This window comes from Balaenoptera borealis, assembly GCF_965194805.1.
Source record: "Balaenoptera borealis genome assembly, chromosome: X".
NCBI lineage: Eukaryota > Metazoa > Chordata > Mammalia > Artiodactyla > Balaenopteridae > Balaenoptera > Balaenoptera borealis.
Genome location: NC_138881.1, coordinates 95,774,794 through 95,793,329, shown reverse-complemented (window position 1 = coordinate 95,793,329; position 18,536 = coordinate 95,774,794). Strand labels below are relative to the sequence as shown.

Sequence of the window (18,536 nt, the reverse complement as noted above, 5' to 3'; positions counted from 1 at the left end):
GCTTATTATTTAGTTTCTTAGACTATTATAAATAATCACAAAAACATGGCCTATATTATAACTTCATATTATTGTGTTCCTAGAGATTCCTCTCCAGATGCTTAATGTAGATGAGGGAAATTGCTACCAAGTAGGAGTTCACCTCAGAAGAACTGATTTGGCAGTGCTGATTTTTAGTTTCAGCTCACAAATGGTGATTTATTTCTGAATAGCAGCAAAAAGATAAAAAGATAACACACCCGATCAACCAGTAATTTATTTCTTTGCACTTACTGAATCAGGTTGTTACCTTTCTCTGAATGTGCAATGTTTCACTTTTATTTGGGACAAAGTAAATCTGGGAAAGGAGGAAGTAAAGGAAGGGAAAGCAGAAGGTAGAAACTGGTCACACATGTGACACATGTCTACCTAGTCTTGCGTTGTGGAGGCCTTTCTCAGGTTCCGTTCTCTGCTTTCTTCTCATTCTACCTTCTGTCTTAGTTATCTTGTTCTCTACTATAGCTTCAAATAGTACCTCTGACACCTCTAGATTAAAGATTAAAGTTAGAATTTTCAGCAACTTGTTGGATGGATATTGTTATATGGCTATTCATAAGACACTTTAAGTCCACTGTAACTAAAATCAAAACCCATTATAGGCATTTTCCAAAAAGAAAAAAAAGTTCTCCTTGGTTTCCTATCACAGAAAACGAGCAGTATGCCATCTTTCCTAGTCATTTGAATTAGAAACAACAAAGTCCTCATTCATTCTTCCCTCTCCCTAACACCCACATTTCAATAGTCTCCAAGGTCTAGCAATTCTGCTTCCTGTAGCCTGTTTCCATTTCCCTTGCCACTTCGCCGGGTCCTGTTTTCAATATCTCTTTCTGGGATTATAACCTTTCTGACTGGTCCATTACATTTCAGCAGAGATAATGCTGTCTTCCTGAACCACAGCTTGGATCATTTCATTCCCTTTGAAAAGCTCTAATAAGCTTCAGTGCCTATTGGAATAAAGTCCAAACTCATTTCCGTAATAGTTAATTATTTACTTTTTTCCCCTCCCCTTGCAAGTTCCCTACAGTCGGGGACTAGTCTTACCCACGTCCATCCACTCTCCAGCCTCCCAGGAACTTCAAACGCAGTGCTCCACTCATGGTTGAGTTCCCATTTTAAATAAACAAAAGGGTGCTACCGATAGGAAAAAGATGGCCTTGAAGTTTAAAAGGCCGCTAGATGTTTTAATTAGGAGGAGGTCATGGGTGACATTCTAGAAAGCAATGTAAGTAGTGTGACGGGGATAACTTCATCAGAGGAAGGAGAGAGAAGATGACTGGAGGAATAGTTGCCAGAAACCATTTCCTTAAGAATTTGAGGTGCAGGATAGTAATTCAGGGATATGCGGTTTGGGGTCTGTAGGTTGTCATTTCAAGCCCAGCATCTCTCTACTGATGTGCTTAAGGGTAGGCTCAGAGTATTGGGAGTTAGCAGGTCAAGTTGCTCCCTCCAATGCTGTGCCTGCTTGCTTTTGCTTAAGCCATTGCTCAGTAGCCCCAGTCTTCTAGAAGGAAGATTGATGTCGAAGGCCGTCCTGGCAGCTCTGTAGGAATTCACTAAGTGCCCCACATTTTCAGGCTCCATTCCTGAGGAGTTCACAGTGTCCATATCAATTAGCTGGCAGGGCTCTGTGTCCCCAGAATGGTCTTTTATGCAATGAAAGTGGCTCCCCCAGGGACAAACCGTACGTTCAAGTCCCCAGTGTCCATAGACACTATGCACTTTTAAAAGAGGCCCGGCTCTGAAGCCTCTGCCATCACATTGGAACTCTGCACTTCGGGGATCGCCTCCAGGATCATACCAAGAGCTGGAATTCATTCAACTCATACTCTCTTGCATGTTATTCTCTTTCTACCTACACTTTTCTCTCTTAATAATAACTTGTTGAGTGTTTTTACTGTGCCTGGCACTGCATGTTTTACATGCACACTTTCATTTCATCCCCCCCAAAATCCCATGAGATATAAGTATAATTATTATCTCAATTTTGCAAACAAGGAGCCTGAGGCTTAGAGCAGTTAACCCAATTCCTGAGCTCATAGAGTTTGTTAGTGGCAGAGGACTAGGGAAAGTGGAACTTGACCCTGGCGTGGCCTATAGTCAGGGCCTGTGCTCTCAACACTACACAATGCTGCTTCCTCTTGGGTACTTTGGAACACAGGGGCCATTCCCAGTAGGACTACAAGCAAGTGAACTGCACTAGAGCAAGTGTAGAATTCCGAGATACTAAAATATTTTGAATTTAGCAAATGATGAAAGCCACTGTGGTCCTTTCCCTTCTTGTTCTCCAATTATTTCACCATTCAAATGAATTGTTTCCGCCTCGCATATAAGGTGCAAGCATTTTGGGGAACAGTAGTTTTGCAGAAGCTCACCAAACTTCCCCAACTTTAATACCAGCTTTCTGCCTCTTCATTCCCCTGCTCCTTCACAGCCATCTGCACTGGTCACAATCTCTATGCTAACAGGACATAACCAGCTGCCAGCAGAAAAGATGCCTGGAGTTCTCCCACAGACCCTCATTCTCAGAGGAAGTATAATGCAGCAGTGCCAGTTCATTGTTTCCTCAGCCTATAGTCTGGTTTTCTTTAAGACCAATATAATTACATCAACATTCTTCCGAAACTCGTTTTCTTTCCCTCCAAGTTACTCAAATACGATCCAGTTTTCTTTCTTCCCGTCCCTCTTTTCTCTACCACTAGTTCTAAATGAACTAAAGAAAGATGCATGACATCACTTATCAGGAGGGTATAGGATTCCCATTATGTCTTTGACTTGTGCTGTTTAAACATCAGCCTTGCCCATGGGTTACATCCTTTCCCCTCCTCTCCTCTCCTCTCCTCACTTTTCTTCTCTCTCTCTCACACACACACACATACACACACACACACACTTTTCTCCATATTAATTACCCCTTGAGTTAATGGCCTGAGACCCTTTCAGATGGAACATGATGGTCCCTCATGCAGCTGGGACTCTGGCAAGAGATTAGTCACTTAGTTGGGGGAGACTCATTGATTCGGCACTTGAATGTTTCAGATATAGCTTGGAGATAGGAATCGAGGGGCACGGACTCAAAGGCCCTGCTTCTCACTCAGCTCCCATGCCCTACCTGAACTTGGCTGTTGACATGTCTAGAGTTCATTTCTAGCAAACACTCAGGTGGAGTTACTGCTGTTGAATGTAGCAATAGCTCTTTGGTACTTTCTCTGACTTCCTTCAAAGTCTAGCCTTTTCCCCTTCATGACTTTCATGAGAATAAAGTGGGCATATCTCATATGTAATATAAATAATCATATAAAGTGGAAATATGAATATCTTCCTATTGCCTGGTCATGATCTACAAACTTGAAGGGACTTTCTGCCAGAGGTTTTGGGAGGGTGTCTCTCTAGTTCTGAAGGCAAGCCTGTGCACTTCTCATAGACTCCATCACTGACTTTTGCAGTTATGTCTGTCAATAACCTCTTCTAGCTCTGAAAGCTGAACCTTCCCATCTTGGAGATTCTTATCAGTAAGTCACCCAGAAACCAACCATTCCTAATAAGTTTGATTTCAGTGTAGGGCTTTCCAGCCTAAGGCTTTTGACTTAGGACAGAGATTTTGTTGCCCTCCCATCATTATCACTGCCATTTTCCTTCCCAGGGACACAACAGTCATCAGCCACTCTCCTAACACCAGCTATGACACAGCTCTAGAAGCTCGCATCCAGAAGGAGGAAGAAGAAATCTTGATGGCCAACAAGCGTTGCCTTGACATGGAGGGCAGGTAAAATGTTGATCTGGACTCTGGTGGATCTGAGAAGTTGGTATGGAGACCAGATAGGTCAGTAGGGAAGGGCAAGCATCTTCATTCACAACAGGGGAACCTGATAATGCAGCCCCCCCCGACCCCTGCACCCCTGCCAGCCTGTTATTTAGGATTTGAGATGCAATGACCTTTACCTTGACCATTCCCACTAACTCTGGAATTCCAAGTAACATTGCTTTCCCCATTGTCCTTGGTAAATTGCTTCCATATGCCCTCTGCCAGAACTGAATTGTTGGTATTTGCACTCTGAGGTATTCTTTCTAGCATTGCACCTCAACTCTGTGGTACAGCAGAGTGCTTGGTAAAAGAACATCCACTCAAACTCGGAGACAGGGCATCTGATGTCTCTTACAAGCACATGATCATTTACTTATTAGCCGAAGTAGCCCATTCTTAGAAGTTCTCATCTTCTCACTGACTGACTCATCATTTCCATTGACTCAGATTCTTCACTAAGGTCCCCACTACATCAGTTTACTCTCTCATATACAGCCCTTCTTTTCACAGATACTTTTCTTTGGCTTCCTAAGGTTTAAGTGACAACTCCTGGATGTTCCTCTGTGCCCATATGGGTGTGCATTAAAAACTGTTGCACACTGTCTCTTGTCTTACAACTCAGAAATAAGTAGACCGCCCCCTAGTCAGAAAGATAACGGAAGCTCAAGTCCATGCAGGTAGTGAGACCAGAACCTGGAGGTGGCAACAATGTTTTATATGTTCTTTGTCTTTGGCTCCTAGGATTAAGACCCTCCATGCCCAGATTATTGAGAAGGATGCCATGATCAAGGTACTCCAGCAGCGTTCCCGGAAGGAGCCAAGTAAGACAGAGCAGCTGTCATCCATGCGGCCGGCAAAGTCTCTGATGTCCATTTCCAATGCTGGATCAGGCTTACTCTCCCATTCTTCCACCCTGACTGGCACCCCCATCATGGAAGAGAAGCGGGATGACAAGAGCTGGAAGGGGAGCCTAGGTAATGACAGTAAATAAGGAAGATTAAAGTGACACGTTTAAAGAGAGCCCTGACTTGGATACGTGCCCACGTGGCAATGAGAAGGAGTAATGGTCCCACTTCTAGAGAGGAAGATATTACCGGGTTGGGTTTTGTCCTCCTGAGAGGCTGACTGCATATTTAGGAGACGCCATGAAGTCTCACTGAGAGAACACTGGTTGAAGCCACAGCCCTAGACGATAAGAATCCTGAGTTCTGTCTGGGTGGGAAAGAAGATAACTTCAATTTCCTCTTAAAAATTCTCAGCTTTGGCCTTTGCCCTGCGGAACGTTTTGTCTTTGTCCAAAGCCCATGTGGCTTTCGTGTCATTGAAAATTTCAAAATTCCAGCTTTTTCTGTGTTCTTTCCTCCCATATAATAGGAGGACGCAGAGTTCTAGTTAAGCTAAATGGAGCTGGGTGGCAGGTTTCTGTTACCAGAATATTCTGAGATGAGAACAGAATGTACTTTTTCATTCCATTCCTGTCCATTCCTTCCCCTCTAATCAAAACCCCAGAAGTATTGTGGATACCACGAGGCACATTTTTGGAGCCTGAGGAAACAAGCTATATATATTTGTATTTTAGCTCTCTTTGTTGCTTCTAATACCTTTCTTGGGGTCCTCTGACACTTGCAGTGTCCTTTGGTTAGAGTAGGTATTTGGGGGACCCTGGTCATGGTTAGAACCTTAGATCACACAATTACTATCACACTCCTCTGCGACCACAGACTTCTTTCCCTGATCCTTTCCAGCTGTTTGGTAATGGCTGGTGTTGGTTATAAGTGGAACCAAGTAGAAGCATTCTGACAGCTCGTTGGAAATCAATCACCATTGGAAAAATAAATCAGAACAGATACCCAGGACACTTAAAGGTTTAATACGTTTCGCTGGGGGATTAGAGAATGAGAACCAGAAGGGATCTGCCAAGTCTGAAAGAAGCTTTTAGCCACGGTGGGAGGTGCCTGACAAACTGATTCCTGGGTTCACTGGAGGCAAAAGTAGAGAATTGGGGACCATCCCTATTCCTCCTGAACCTCCTGCAAGGAAGAAGAGGTAATCAGATGTCTATATTGGAATAGCCTGTAGTTTTCTAAGCTCCTTCCCTCTCTCCTTTGTAGGTATCCTCCTGGGTGGAGACTACCGTGCCGAGTCTGTCCCTTCCACCCCCTCGCCTGTGCCGCCCTCGACTCCGCTACTGTCAGCTCACTCCAAGACAGGCAGCCGGGACTGCAGCACGCAAACAGAACGGGGAACGGAACCCAACAAAACCGCAGCTGTCGCTCCCATCTCTGTTCCTGCTCCAGTTGCCGCTGCCGCCACTGCTGCCGCCATCACTGCCACCGCCGCCACCAACACCGCCACCGCTGCCACCAACACCACCACCATGGTAGCTGCTGCTCCAGTGGCTGTCGCTGCTGCCGCGCCCACCGCCGCCACCGCCGCCGCCGCCCCGTCTCCGGCGACCGCTGCTGCTGCTCTTGCTGCCGCTGTTTCTCCAGCTGCTGCCGCTGCTGTTGCTGCTGCTGTTGTTGCTCCTGCTGCCGCTGCCGCTGCCGCTGCGGTTCAGCTTGCTCCAGCTGCCCCGGCTCCGGTTCCAGCTCCGGCTCCAACTCCAGTTCCGGCTTCAGCAGCGGCTCAGGCTTCTGCTCCAGCTCAGACTCAGGCACCAGCTCCAGCTCCGGCTGCAGCTGCTCCTCCAGCTCCAGCTCCAACTCCAGCTTTGGCTCAGGCTGAGGCTCCTGCAAGTCCAGCTGCCGGGTCTGGACCACGTCGTTTGTCTATACCAGGTTTGAGCTGCAATCCAGATAAGACAGGTAATAATAATTCTCTGGATCAGGTAGCCCTGGGTTCTGCCCTCAGTGACAGGTTGGGTGGTTGGCCTGCTGTTTAGGCACAGCTGGTCATATGGGCAGGGCTTTTCAAGTTCTAAAGCGGATTAATCAGAGGAGATAAGGGCAGAGAGTCTGCAAATGACTTCTCCAGGATAGAACGGGGATGAGTCAAGGTCAATTTCCCAGTAAAAGTAAATGCTCAGGTGAACAAGATGGGGAGTGTAGTGGGCCAATGTCACTTTGCCATGGGCTTAATGGGGGCTCTAAAGCCACTTCTAAAATTTGAGTTCTCGCCTTGTCCCTAAGTGTTTTCTAACCCCTTATTTCCATTTAGATGGCCCTGTTTTCCACTCCAGTACTCTGGAAAGAAAAGCTCCCATTCAGATCCTGGGACAAGAGCCTGATGCCGAGATGGTGGAATATCTCATCTAAATGGCCTAACCAACAGCTGCAGTTTATCAGCAAGAATGCTTTTAATCATTTTTCCCTTTTGTTTGTTCTTATTTTGAGGGTGAGGACAAGGGTTGGGTGGGGGGATGTTTTTTAAAGGGACTTTTTATTGAAACAACATAGTACTTAGGTAATACCATATGAACTCCAGTCTGTTCTGGTACACTTAGAGAGTACCTCTAAAGCCAGATCAATCAGAATGTGCTCTAAAGTTTATTGTTTGGATTTATACAAATTCTGGGACTGTTAATAGCGGGATATACATCAATGTTTTCAATGTGCTGAAATTTGTTTAGCATTTCCATATTCTGGATCATTCTTTTACCGAAGAGCACAGTATGTTTGGAAGACAGTGTGTAACATGTAGTTCAGAAGTCGAAGCCAGAGAGGATTTGGGTGTGTGCTGTTTTGTATAGTTTCCATCTAGGCAGCATCCAGAGAGAGCTCTCGCCTCGGGCGCATGAAAGGGAATAGTTTTAAGAGCTATGTAAACTGGAGAAAAGGTAGGGAGTATTGGGGTGTGGAAGGGTGCTGGAGCTAATTTTCCCTCCCAATTTCCCAGCTACCCTGGGCCAGGAGATTGTGTTTATCTTTATTTCAGTGGTGCTTTGGAAGTGGATTCTTTTGGTTCCCTCGTGGAGGTTCATACATTCATATATATACTGTGGAGTAATTTATGCATTTGGATAATTAATATATTGCTTTCAGATGCTAGGAGAGTAAATTAGCTGAGTGATGTACAACTTCTTCTCTCGTAGGGAGTTAGACCATCCGAGGCCTTGATGGAGAGTTGCATGAGGTGCTGTATGCAGACTTGTGTGGTCTGTGTGTAGCCAGGAACATAGCTCGCTTGCCTTTCCCGAGACCAACCTGCTTGGTGTTTATTTCTTCTCCAGCACAAACTCACTGGCTGTGTCACCAGTCTCAAATTGCCAATCATTTGCAAAATGAGGAAGCGTTTTTGTTGACAGGTTGAATGCTTTGAATTTCTGGTGACTACTTTGAAATAACTCATGTTGTTTTCCCAAATTCTTAGCATACGTCTTAAAAGGCATATATGACTATCACCTCCAAGGGAATAGCATCAGAAGCCCAAAGTACTATGCTGCAGTCAGGGGAGAGGGGGGCTGCAGCAGTACCCTCAGCTACCTCTTCTCACTGCCAGTGACTCCATCTTGGAATACCTTTGGAGAGCAGCAGGAAACGCACATGTGGGCAGGGACCAAGGAGGCCATGGCTCCAAGCTTTGCCTTAGGTCTGCCTCCAGGGACACAGAAGGGCTGCCTATTGCCACAGGTCTCTGCCCTGTGTCGCCTCTCTGCCTTTCATTAAGGTGACAAATCCATAGACAGTGTCATTAAGATCAGTTTTCAGGGGTATTGGGGGGGTGAGGGGAGTGGGGGGTATTAGGTAAGGGTGGGGGGGTAGAGGTTTGGGGATGTGTTAGTTAGAAACCAAATTCATAGAAGAGTAGGCCTGATATATTACATTGTGAGGCATAGTGGCTGGAAGGAACTTTAGCAATATAGCCATACCCCCTCATTTTAGTAATGAGGAATCTGAGACCTGGAGAGGTTAAGTGACTTTTTCAAGATCACACAACACAGCTTTCCACTCTGCCGATTACCATGCTTAATTTGGGAAACGCTTATATACAAAAAGCCCCATTTTAAGAAAAGACACTGACACGGCCCAGGGCACATGCATTTTGGAAAATGTCCCTGGCTTGAGTAATTTGTCCAAGGTTTTGAATTCCTATCTTGCCTCTCTCCTGCAGTGCCTTTTGCAAGGTTTTCCCTTTCCTGATCCTTATTTCAACACTGAGTCACATGAAACAAACATCCCCCTAAGAAATCAACCTCACTTTTCTTGCTATGGGATTGGCTATCTCGGATCATCTTACAGGGTTCCTCTGCGAGTGTAGGAATGGTATATTTAACAATATTTTTTTGGTCATTCCTAAAAGGAATTATTTTGTATGTGGTGAGGGAGAGACAGGAGGGAAGGTGATGTGATTTTTCAGCCAGTCTTGACATTTTCAAAGAATGAAGTGATCATCCTACACGAGTCCTCAGTCATCAAGTGAATCCCAAATAGAAATTAAAAGTGCAGTTGTGCTAATACTCATACTACCCTATAGTCACAGGGGAAAAAAATCCTTCAGATAGTAGGAGCAACAAGTAGCAAACTTCAGGACTGCTACTTTCTATTCAAATAAATAAAAAATAAATAAAAAGAAACCTTTCATCTACTCCTTTCATGGTTATGACACATTGCCAGAATTTCTGCTAGCTCTGGGAGCCATCGTTTTAATCACATTCTGTAAGGTGACAAATGTCATACATTCCACACTGTGGGGCAGCCATCTCTTTAGACTCATATATTTTGGGGAAAGGAGGAAGTTCTCGGCCAACTACTATTTTGAACTTTCCACAACTTCTCTGCCCCCTCACACCAGAGGCAGTTCCTTTTGGCTCAATTTTTTATCGCAGGTAATTTGCTAAAATAATATGGAACATCTAAGAGGTGGAAGAAGTCCATGTCAGTGTATTATGTTTACGAGGAGGATAGATCCAGCCTTTTCAGAAAATCTCTAATAGGTGTCATTTAAAAAATTCAGGTTTCTGGGAGAAATCTCAAGTTAGCCACCTTATCATGATTGTGTGGATGTAATAACATTTGGGGGATCTTTCTGGACTCCCATCTATCTATGCATTTTACTGGCACCTCAGGACAGGAGGGTGACCTTGTTGTCTTAACTTGTACTGCCTGGTGGTCTCTGGGGACCTTCTAAGTCAGTCGTACACCAATGTCCCATGTACAGAAAAACTTCATTAGAACAAACTTTACTTGATATAAAATTCCTATTAATTTTTTTTTATTAAATAAAACTAGCTTGAGCTGTCTTTTAAGATCATGTATCTTGATTGCTGTTTTAATGAAGGATTTATTCTCAATGCTGCTTTTGAGCTTCAGGATGACAGGATAGCAGGAACCTGAAATATCTGCCGTCATCTGCCATAGGAAACACACCGAGAGCCCCGTCGTGCATTCTTTTTCTTGTTACACAGTTGGGTTGGGGACACCAGTTGGAAAATGGAACAAACTGATTGTGCAGACTACTTTTTATGAAGAGCCTAAACACTCATAATGCGGCAGCTTCAAGTGTATACATATGCACTAACTTTTATAAATGATATTCTCATGTCTGTTAGCCATACCATCTCCTGTTATCTCAATTGCTCATTCACATATGGAATGTGTTACTTAAAATGTGTGCATTCTTACTGAACATGTTTTCAAAGGAAGGCATCAGCTATGGGCTAATTGCCACCAATTTTAGCCCGCCATGATCCTTGGAAATATAGCTTCCAAGTACCATCCATCATCAGTTGGACAAGTGTTGGGAGTTTGTTTATTTTTTTCCGGTAGCAACGATGGAGCCATCAAACCTCCTTCTGGCCTCCCTTGTGATTGATGGCATGTGTTTGTAAAATGGATAGCTGGGGTTGGCAGATGGCTAGACAGGGATCACCTTTGGTTTAAAATGTATGTGGCCCCATAATGATTGAGACCCCATTCTGTAATTGACTGAGCTAGTTCCAATAAAGTTAAGCAGGTTTGAATCCACTTTGTGCCTATCTTTTCACTGACAATAAACTTAGCTATTTTAAAATGCAATACTGTGTGGAAAATGCTTTGGTGTTTACCCAACAGAGGCTTTATTTACGCTGTGTCAGTGATTACTTTCAATTCAGTATGCAGTGAAATGGCCTTTCAAGGGCAGCATGTGGCAGAATTTGCATTTGCTTAAAGTATGGAATGTGATTATAAAGTATTAAGACAACACCACCACGGGCCACATGGTCTAATCAGTTCCTTTATATACTCGGGCAGCATATATTAAAAGCTTTGCATCTTTTTATCTCCTGGTTCCAAGGGATAAAATGATGGCCACCCAAAGCAGAGAATTCATCCTTTGGTTAGCATTTTGGAAGGCCCCTTGATGTTCCTTTTGTACCCTTGTTCTTATGCCAATTCATCAGTTTTGGTTGAGGGAGCTTGTTATTAAAAGCAAATCAAAACCACAAACAAGTTGGCTCTTTTCACTGAAAATGTTAAAGCTGCCTTTACACTGCCCTCTCTGTGCCTCCTGTTTACCACTGAGTCCCAGCCTGACCCGGGAGGATAAGATCCCCACAGGCTTTGAAATGACACTTTTCACAGTGAAATTGGGCTTGATGGGTGTTGCAGAATGGATAGGGAGAGGGTATAGAATTCATTCCATTCTAAATTTGATTTTTTTTTATTAAATTGGGCTAAATTCCCTCCATATTTATGATGAGTGCTTTGAAAACTGTACGTGTGAAAGCCCACTCCTGTTTTTCAGGACAAAGAAGACAGCATTAAGTTAACCACACCTTCTTACAAAGCTTTGTGAAGCATTTCTTTCAGAAATATATTGTACCTAGTTCTTAACGAGCAGTCACTTGTGGAGAGAAAAAGCAAGCATTCCTTCAAAAGTGACAAAGATCACATCGTAGGAGCATTTCTATATATTATCCAGTGTTATAACCAATCTTCTTATCTCTGTGGTACTGCACCTCCCATCCTGTGGGCCTCCCCTGCCACGATAAGCGATCTGCTCAGTCTGTATGAGTTACACATTGCAGGAAAAAACACCTCTTGCTTCTCACCTTCTCCACCTCCATCTGATCCTGAAGGAAGGTTTTATTGGAGGAAAAAAGTGTAAGTCATTTGGTCTTAGAATAGCTTCCACATTGACTGGCAATCACTGTGGTATTTGAGTGAAGACACCTGAATGACAGGACTTAGTTTCCAAAAAGAGAAATGTTCTCCAGAGCACCAAAATTTCATACCACATCCAAGTACTCACTCCTCAGATACACAATCTGGCCAAGTCCAGGGTATTTATTTTGGCTCTCATGTTTTTTCATTAGCCTATTGCCTCTATCAATGGTTTTAGTTGGTGGGAGTTGTTGAATAACTCCATATTAGATGTTGCCATTATGTACGAGGCAAAGGAGGGAATGAGTGTTGGAATGGAACAGAGAGTGTATGTGTGTGGGAAAAACTAAATTGAGCTTTGAAGGATGCACAGGTGTTAACCTGGTGAACTAGGGGATGGGAACAAACATTCCATGCAAAAGAAATAGCATGTGCAAAGGCAATCTCACTTTGTCAGACCTGCAACCAAATGAAGACTGTTTCCAAGATCAAAGTCCCTAGATAACTACTCTAAATTTTAACAACCTCTTAATGGAAACTTAAAAACTCACTCAAGTAGGTGGTAGAACATACTGGTCCAGACGTCAAAAGAACATGGAGTTCTAGTCCTAAATCTGCCGCTTAACAGATGTTTACCTTTGGACAAATCCCTTAACAGGATCAGAGAAGTTTATCAGTAAAATGGGGATAAATAGTTATCCCTGTGAACCTCATGGAGAGGGGATAAGAGAGCTTCACAAAGTGAGCATATAAAAAATGCAAGTCAAAACGATAGGCTGGATCTATAAAGATGAAGTGGTTTATTTAACTTTTATCAAAGAAAAATTCAAACTTGCACAAAACAGAACAGTGCAAGGCACTTCCATGTCACCATTACTGGGCTTCAGCAATTCTCAACACAGGCCAAATCTTGCTTCATTTTTAGCTCCCACCCATCCATCCTATGTTATTTTGAAGCACATCCCAGACATCATAGCATTTCTTCCAAAAATATTTTTGTATGCGTAAAGATGAAATTTTTAATAGTGAAAAATTTAAAGTGCTACTCCTGGAACCAAAACGTAGAACTCACCAACCAAACAAAATGATATCACATTTGTGCTTCGTTGCTTGCAAAACTTGTTTGTTTGATACCACAACTCCTGCCTTAAACTGCAACTTAAAGTCTCAAAAATGGAGGAGTTCATTTTCCCACAATTCACATATCAAAGGGGAAGGTATTTTCTTTAAAGGCTTCCCAGTGCAGGTTCTAAGCTGTTATTTCTCTGCCACTCGTATAAAAAGCTCCGGCTCCTTTAAAGTCCCTGTCATCCAGCTGGTCCTTGTTTACTCTCATCTAACAATTTGGTCACTATCCTAAGTGCGACGATGATTTTGGCCCCCAATCACAGTTGTCCTCTCCAGGCTCAAAGGCCCAGTTAGCGCCCTGGCCCGTTAGCTCGTTGCCCTCTCCAGCTCCACAGACCCCCCACATCCATTCCACCTGAGTCCTCTGTGCCCATGGCTAACACAGACCTTGGCATCACGCAGAACCGCTCCACCGCAGAAATCACAGACACCAGTACCCCACTCTCTGGCCACAGTCTCCCACCCTCCCAGTTCTCCTACTCCTACTTTATCTGCCCTTTGACTTCTGAGAGACTTCAAAGTCCTCTGACGTCCCCATTTCCTCGTAGGCTTTTAGCCTTGACCTACCTGATCTGAACCTCACGCTCGATCACCTGAACCCTCAAATCATTCATACCCCTTAAAATGTCAATCATTCATCACAAGCCAGGAACTCATGAGTCATCCTTGACACCTCCCTCTCCTTCATAGCTGACATACGATCCATCACTGATCCTAACAAAATAAATAACAAAACCCATTCACTGCTCTCCAACTCTACTGTCAGCAACCTATTTTAAGCTATCATTATCTTTCCCTAGACTATTTCAATAGCATATTAACTGATCTGCCATGCCTGCTCTTGTTCTACTCTCTTATCTGTTTAGCACAAATATTTATATTTTTTCAGCAACAAATATAATTCATGTCACTCCCCCGCTTAAAATCTTTCAAAAGCTTCCATTGCAAAGTGAATAAAATGAGACCGTGAGAGTTAAACAACTAACCCCAAATTTTACAGTTGATGGTTGTGAAACTAAAACGCAGCTATCTTGGACTCTTATTCCAGTAGAATGATTATCATGCTTTATTCTGAGTACCTTCTTTTTCTTATGCTTATAGGACACTACTGCTATGGCATCATTATTTTCTCTGATACTAATCTAGAAGAGTACTTCTTGAAGTCCTCTCCAAACAATCTGTATCAGAATCACCTCAGGCAGGCGTTTATTCAATGCACACTCCCTGGCTTTGCCCCCAGAGAACTGACCCTGTAGTTCTAGCATAAGACGCAGGAATTTGCAATTTAACAAGCTTCCCAGGAGACTTTGATGTAGTTTGTCCTGAGACTACAGAACTTTGAGAAACATTGGCTGAAGATTTCCTGGCGTTTATCTTACTTCCCTTCCCCTCTTCAGTTCCTCAAAGTCCAGTTTGAACATTAGCTATCACACACATCCTTACTTCAGTAGGCAGCCATTTTATTTTCTTCATTCACCCTTAGTACCTATGGTGAAATAGCTGCCTATTCTCCCCAGATATAACTCTTAAGTGGTTGGATTCACTGCTCTGATCAAACAAGACATGTTGGTTGCTTTTGTTATTGGTTTACATGGTTTCTAGTCCTTGAGACAACCACCAACATATTTATGATCTTGGTTAGCACATTTAGCTCCAATGACTATCCTATAATATAAAGTCACTGGATTACAATCTCTAATGTCCCTTTTGATTGTTCTATTCCTTGATTCCGTAAGACTAAATACTACCTCCCAGGTTATAAATTCTCTCACATGGATCCAAAATTGGCTATGTGGCACAGATAAAAGACTTTAAATTCTAAATATATTGAAAATATTCTACAGGCCTAAAATCTGTTAATCAAACTTCAATTTTTTTTCCCCACTGGTTCTGCCCACACTTGACATTTTATTCCCCCATCTTGGCTATACCTACTTCGTTCTCCTACTATACATGTCATTTTCCAAAGAAGACACATCCACAAAAATAAATTTCCCAGAAAAATCTGAGAAGATCAAAACAGAGGGAAGGAAGGATAGTTTACATTTCTTTCAAGCCATGAGTCTATGGTAATTCACATTTATCCAGTTGTAGGGGGCTGAGTCACACAAACAAGAGAGGGTAAAAGGGGAAGTAATCAAGGCGTGTGTCATGTTGCCGTAGATGGCCAAGAGAAGGATGGCATTTGCTGAGCCACCGTGATACCCATGGAACTAACTAGAGCTAGGAAAAGGGGAAAGGGAAATAAAATTTTTGTAACCTGCTAGGTGTTAAAAACTAGTTCTGTGACAAAAATGTAACATATGTATTCTTCCCAACAAGCAAAGTTAAAAGATCCAAAAAGCAAAAACAAATGTATCTTTTAAAACTCTTTTCTTTCTTTCTCTCACACCCAGGGGCTAATCCACATCTTGTGAATTGTGAAACTTAGACAGCTTGGAGGCCCTCTTTACGAAAGAGAATTTTTTTTTTTAATTATAAATACACAACCAGATATTAAAGTACTTATTTAGAATGAGAAATCACAACTAACTACAAAATTTTAAAAGCTGACAAATACCACATACATAACAATAAAAAAGAAAACCAACGCAATATTTTTTTTATGAATTAACTGCCCAACACACCTCTATAATACTTTTTTCCTACACTCTTGGCTTTATATTTTTGTTGGCTTCTTCATATAACAGTGGTTTTGTAATATCGTTTCCTATCTAGAGAATAGGAAGATAATTTACTCTTTCCACTAGCATAGTTGATCAAAATGTATTATTATTGATAGTTGGAAAGCTGAAGCATGCAACTTCACACACTTGAAGTAGAACTGATACTTGTAGAACTGATTCAGGTTTGTGCTCTATACACAGAAGAATTCTGATAAATTATATTTTATGCAACTCCCATCGCAGAATAAATAAAAGTACTGTGCATAGTTGTATACATTGTATTATTGAGTACATTTCTGACAGAAGAAAACTTCCTCTGTTTTCAGGCATTAGTGAGAACCGAATACTCTGCACACCATTTTGCACACCAGGGGATTGAAGAAATTTTCCTCAGATTAGCTTCTGAATCCATACATTTCAAACCTTATTTCAGTACCCACACACTTTCAGTGCCAAGGACCGTAAGATGCATTCATACAGTGATAAGACCTCTGGCTTTGCACCTTTGTATTACCATGCTGGATAAGTCAGCAGAGTGAGCACTGGAGGTATTTCTGGAAGTCATTCCTTTACCAGGATGGTTTAGTAATGATTTATCTATACACAGGACTGACTGCAAACCACATAAATATGTCACTGAACACAAACTAAATATATCTCCCGCTGAACTTCCCCTTTGCTGGATCTCAAACATGAGAGAAAGTGTAAGGGAGGGAAATGAGAGTGGAATGAGATAGCAGTTATACGAGTCAGGGTTCTCCAAAAAAGTAAAATACAAGGGAGGGGAGAGAGGGAGGGAGGGGGAGAGAGAGAGAGAGAAAGAGAAAGACTGAGAAGTTAACAAGTTTGAAATATTGAGGCAGAGCTGCTTTTACTCTGGGAAACTTCAGTCTTTGCTCTTAAGGCCTTCAACTGATTGGTGGGAACTACCCGTATAATGAAGGGCAATCTGATTTACACAGTCTACTGATTTCAGTGTTAATCACATCTAAAAAAATATCTTCATAGCAACATCTAGACTGGTGTTTGACCAAACAACTGGCCACCATAGGCAAGTTGGCACATAAAATTGACAATCATAGCAGTCTTAACCAAATTTAACCAAAAGGTTAAGCTCTCCTACGTTTGTAAATATTATAGAAACACACTACCATGTGAACCCATTGCTAGGAACTCTCCTAGGGCATTGGAATTCATATCCCATATCCAAGCCATCAGTAAATCCCATCAGTTCCATCTTCAAAATATACCCAGAATCTGATCACTTCCCTTGAGTTCTGCTAGTTTCACCTTCTGTTATATCACTATCTCTTCCAGAATTTGTTCATCTCTGTTTTGTGTTCTTCATTCAGAGAGTTGGTTACCTCATTGTTTTTTAAATATATGGAGGAATTTTTGGAAACAATTTTCATCTACTCAGTGGCAAAATTGTTTATGGTGTTTTGTTTTTGTTGCACATTTCCATCTTTTAAAAGATAATATACTTTTTTTTTTTTTTTAGTGTAGCCACCAGTTAGATTTTACTTTATTTTTTTTTATTTTTTATTTTTTTTTACACACACACACTGTATTTTATTTTTACAAGAGATAAATAGACTGACACCAAGCATTGTCCATGGATGACCACAACAAAAGCAACAATGATTGCAATTACCAAACATGAAACACACTCATACTATGTCATAATATTGACAATATACTTTTTTAAAACTAAATTTATTTATTTTTGGCTGCATTGGGTCTTAATTGCTGCATGCAGGCTTTAGTTGAGTCAAGTGGGGGATACTCTTCATTGCGGTGTGTGGCCTTCTCATTGCGGTGGCTTCTCTTGTTGTGGAGCATGGGCTCTAGGCACGTGGGTTTCAGTAGTTGTGGCACACGGGCTCAGTAGTTGTGGCACGCGGGCTCTAGAACACAGGCTCAGTAGTTGTGGCGCACAGGCTTAGTTGCTCCGCGGCATGTGGGATCTTCCCAGACCAGGGCTCGAACCCATGTCCCCTGCATTGGCAGGCGGATTCTTAACCACTGTGCCACCAGGGAAGCCCAGATAATATACTTTTATCAATACTATGTCAGTTCCCTTTTTATTATCCATCCTTGAATGATTTGGATTATCCTGTCTCAGCTATTTGCAGGAGATTCCAGGGATGGAAAATGGGCCAGAGTAGCCTTCCATGTTTCACTACCCCAAAGCTCTATCCCCTGCAGGCAAAGAGATGGATATCTTACAGCAAATATGGCTCCTCTGTGAGGTTCTTTCTCTAGTCTCATTTTGTCAGCTTCTCTGAGTCAAACGTAGTCTAGGAGGATATCTGCCCCTGCTGTACTCATCCTAGTCCTTGGACCTGTTGTTGCCAACTAGGGAATTAGCTTTCATACCTCAGGATGTACCGGTCACCTTCAGGAAGTACACTTTTGTTGAAGCTTCCTAAGATCTTCTGTGTTCTTTCTACACTCTCAGTGCTTCTTCACTTCCCATGCCTTCTTCCCATTCCTCCCCTATCTCAAATACTTTCGGCAGCTGCAGTTTGGAGTCTGGAGATTATATCTGTCTTGGTAGATAAGTGGAGCTTGGAGAGTTTTTTTCCATTCTCCTTGTTGTTCTTGCATAATTTCCAGGAAGTGAAAGGGAAAATGCTGACCTATGCAGACATATTGATACTGTAAATGACCCTATTTTTGTTCATTATTATATCCTCAGAGCCTAGAATACTGCCTGATATAAAGTAGGTGCTCACTAAATTTTTTTTTTTGGATAAATGAATGAATGAATGAAACTGCATTCTCCATTCCTGTATCTGAGCTGTTGTGGTTGCTGAAGAAAGATAATGAAAAGATAAAGAAAAATTGGTGCCACTACACAGCCAGAGGCTCGAA

At 42.4% G+C, this 18,536-nt stretch overlaps 1 protein-coding gene across 3 annotated transcripts in view; it reads left to right on the top strand.

Annotated features, from left to right (window-relative positions):
* The window catches only part of AMOT (angiomotin), a 62,652-nt gene extending 51,855 nt beyond the window's left edge, over positions 1 to 10,797 (top strand). For all 3 annotated transcript variants that reach the window (XM_082377080.1, XM_082377078.1, XM_082377079.1), the window contains 4 exons: positions 3,680 to 3,802; positions 4,583 to 4,815; positions 5,953 to 6,648; positions 7,001 to 10,797. In XM_082377080.1, coding sequence (XP_082233206.1) covers positions 3,680 to 3,802; positions 4,583 to 4,815; positions 5,953 to 6,648; positions 7,001 to 7,098 — 1,150 coding nt within the window. In that variant the 3' untranslated portion in view covers positions 7,099 to 10,797. The remainder of the gene's footprint in view (positions 1 to 3,679; positions 3,803 to 4,582; positions 4,816 to 5,952; positions 6,649 to 7,000) is intronic.
* Positions 10,798 to 18,536: the final 7,739 nt, after the last annotated feature.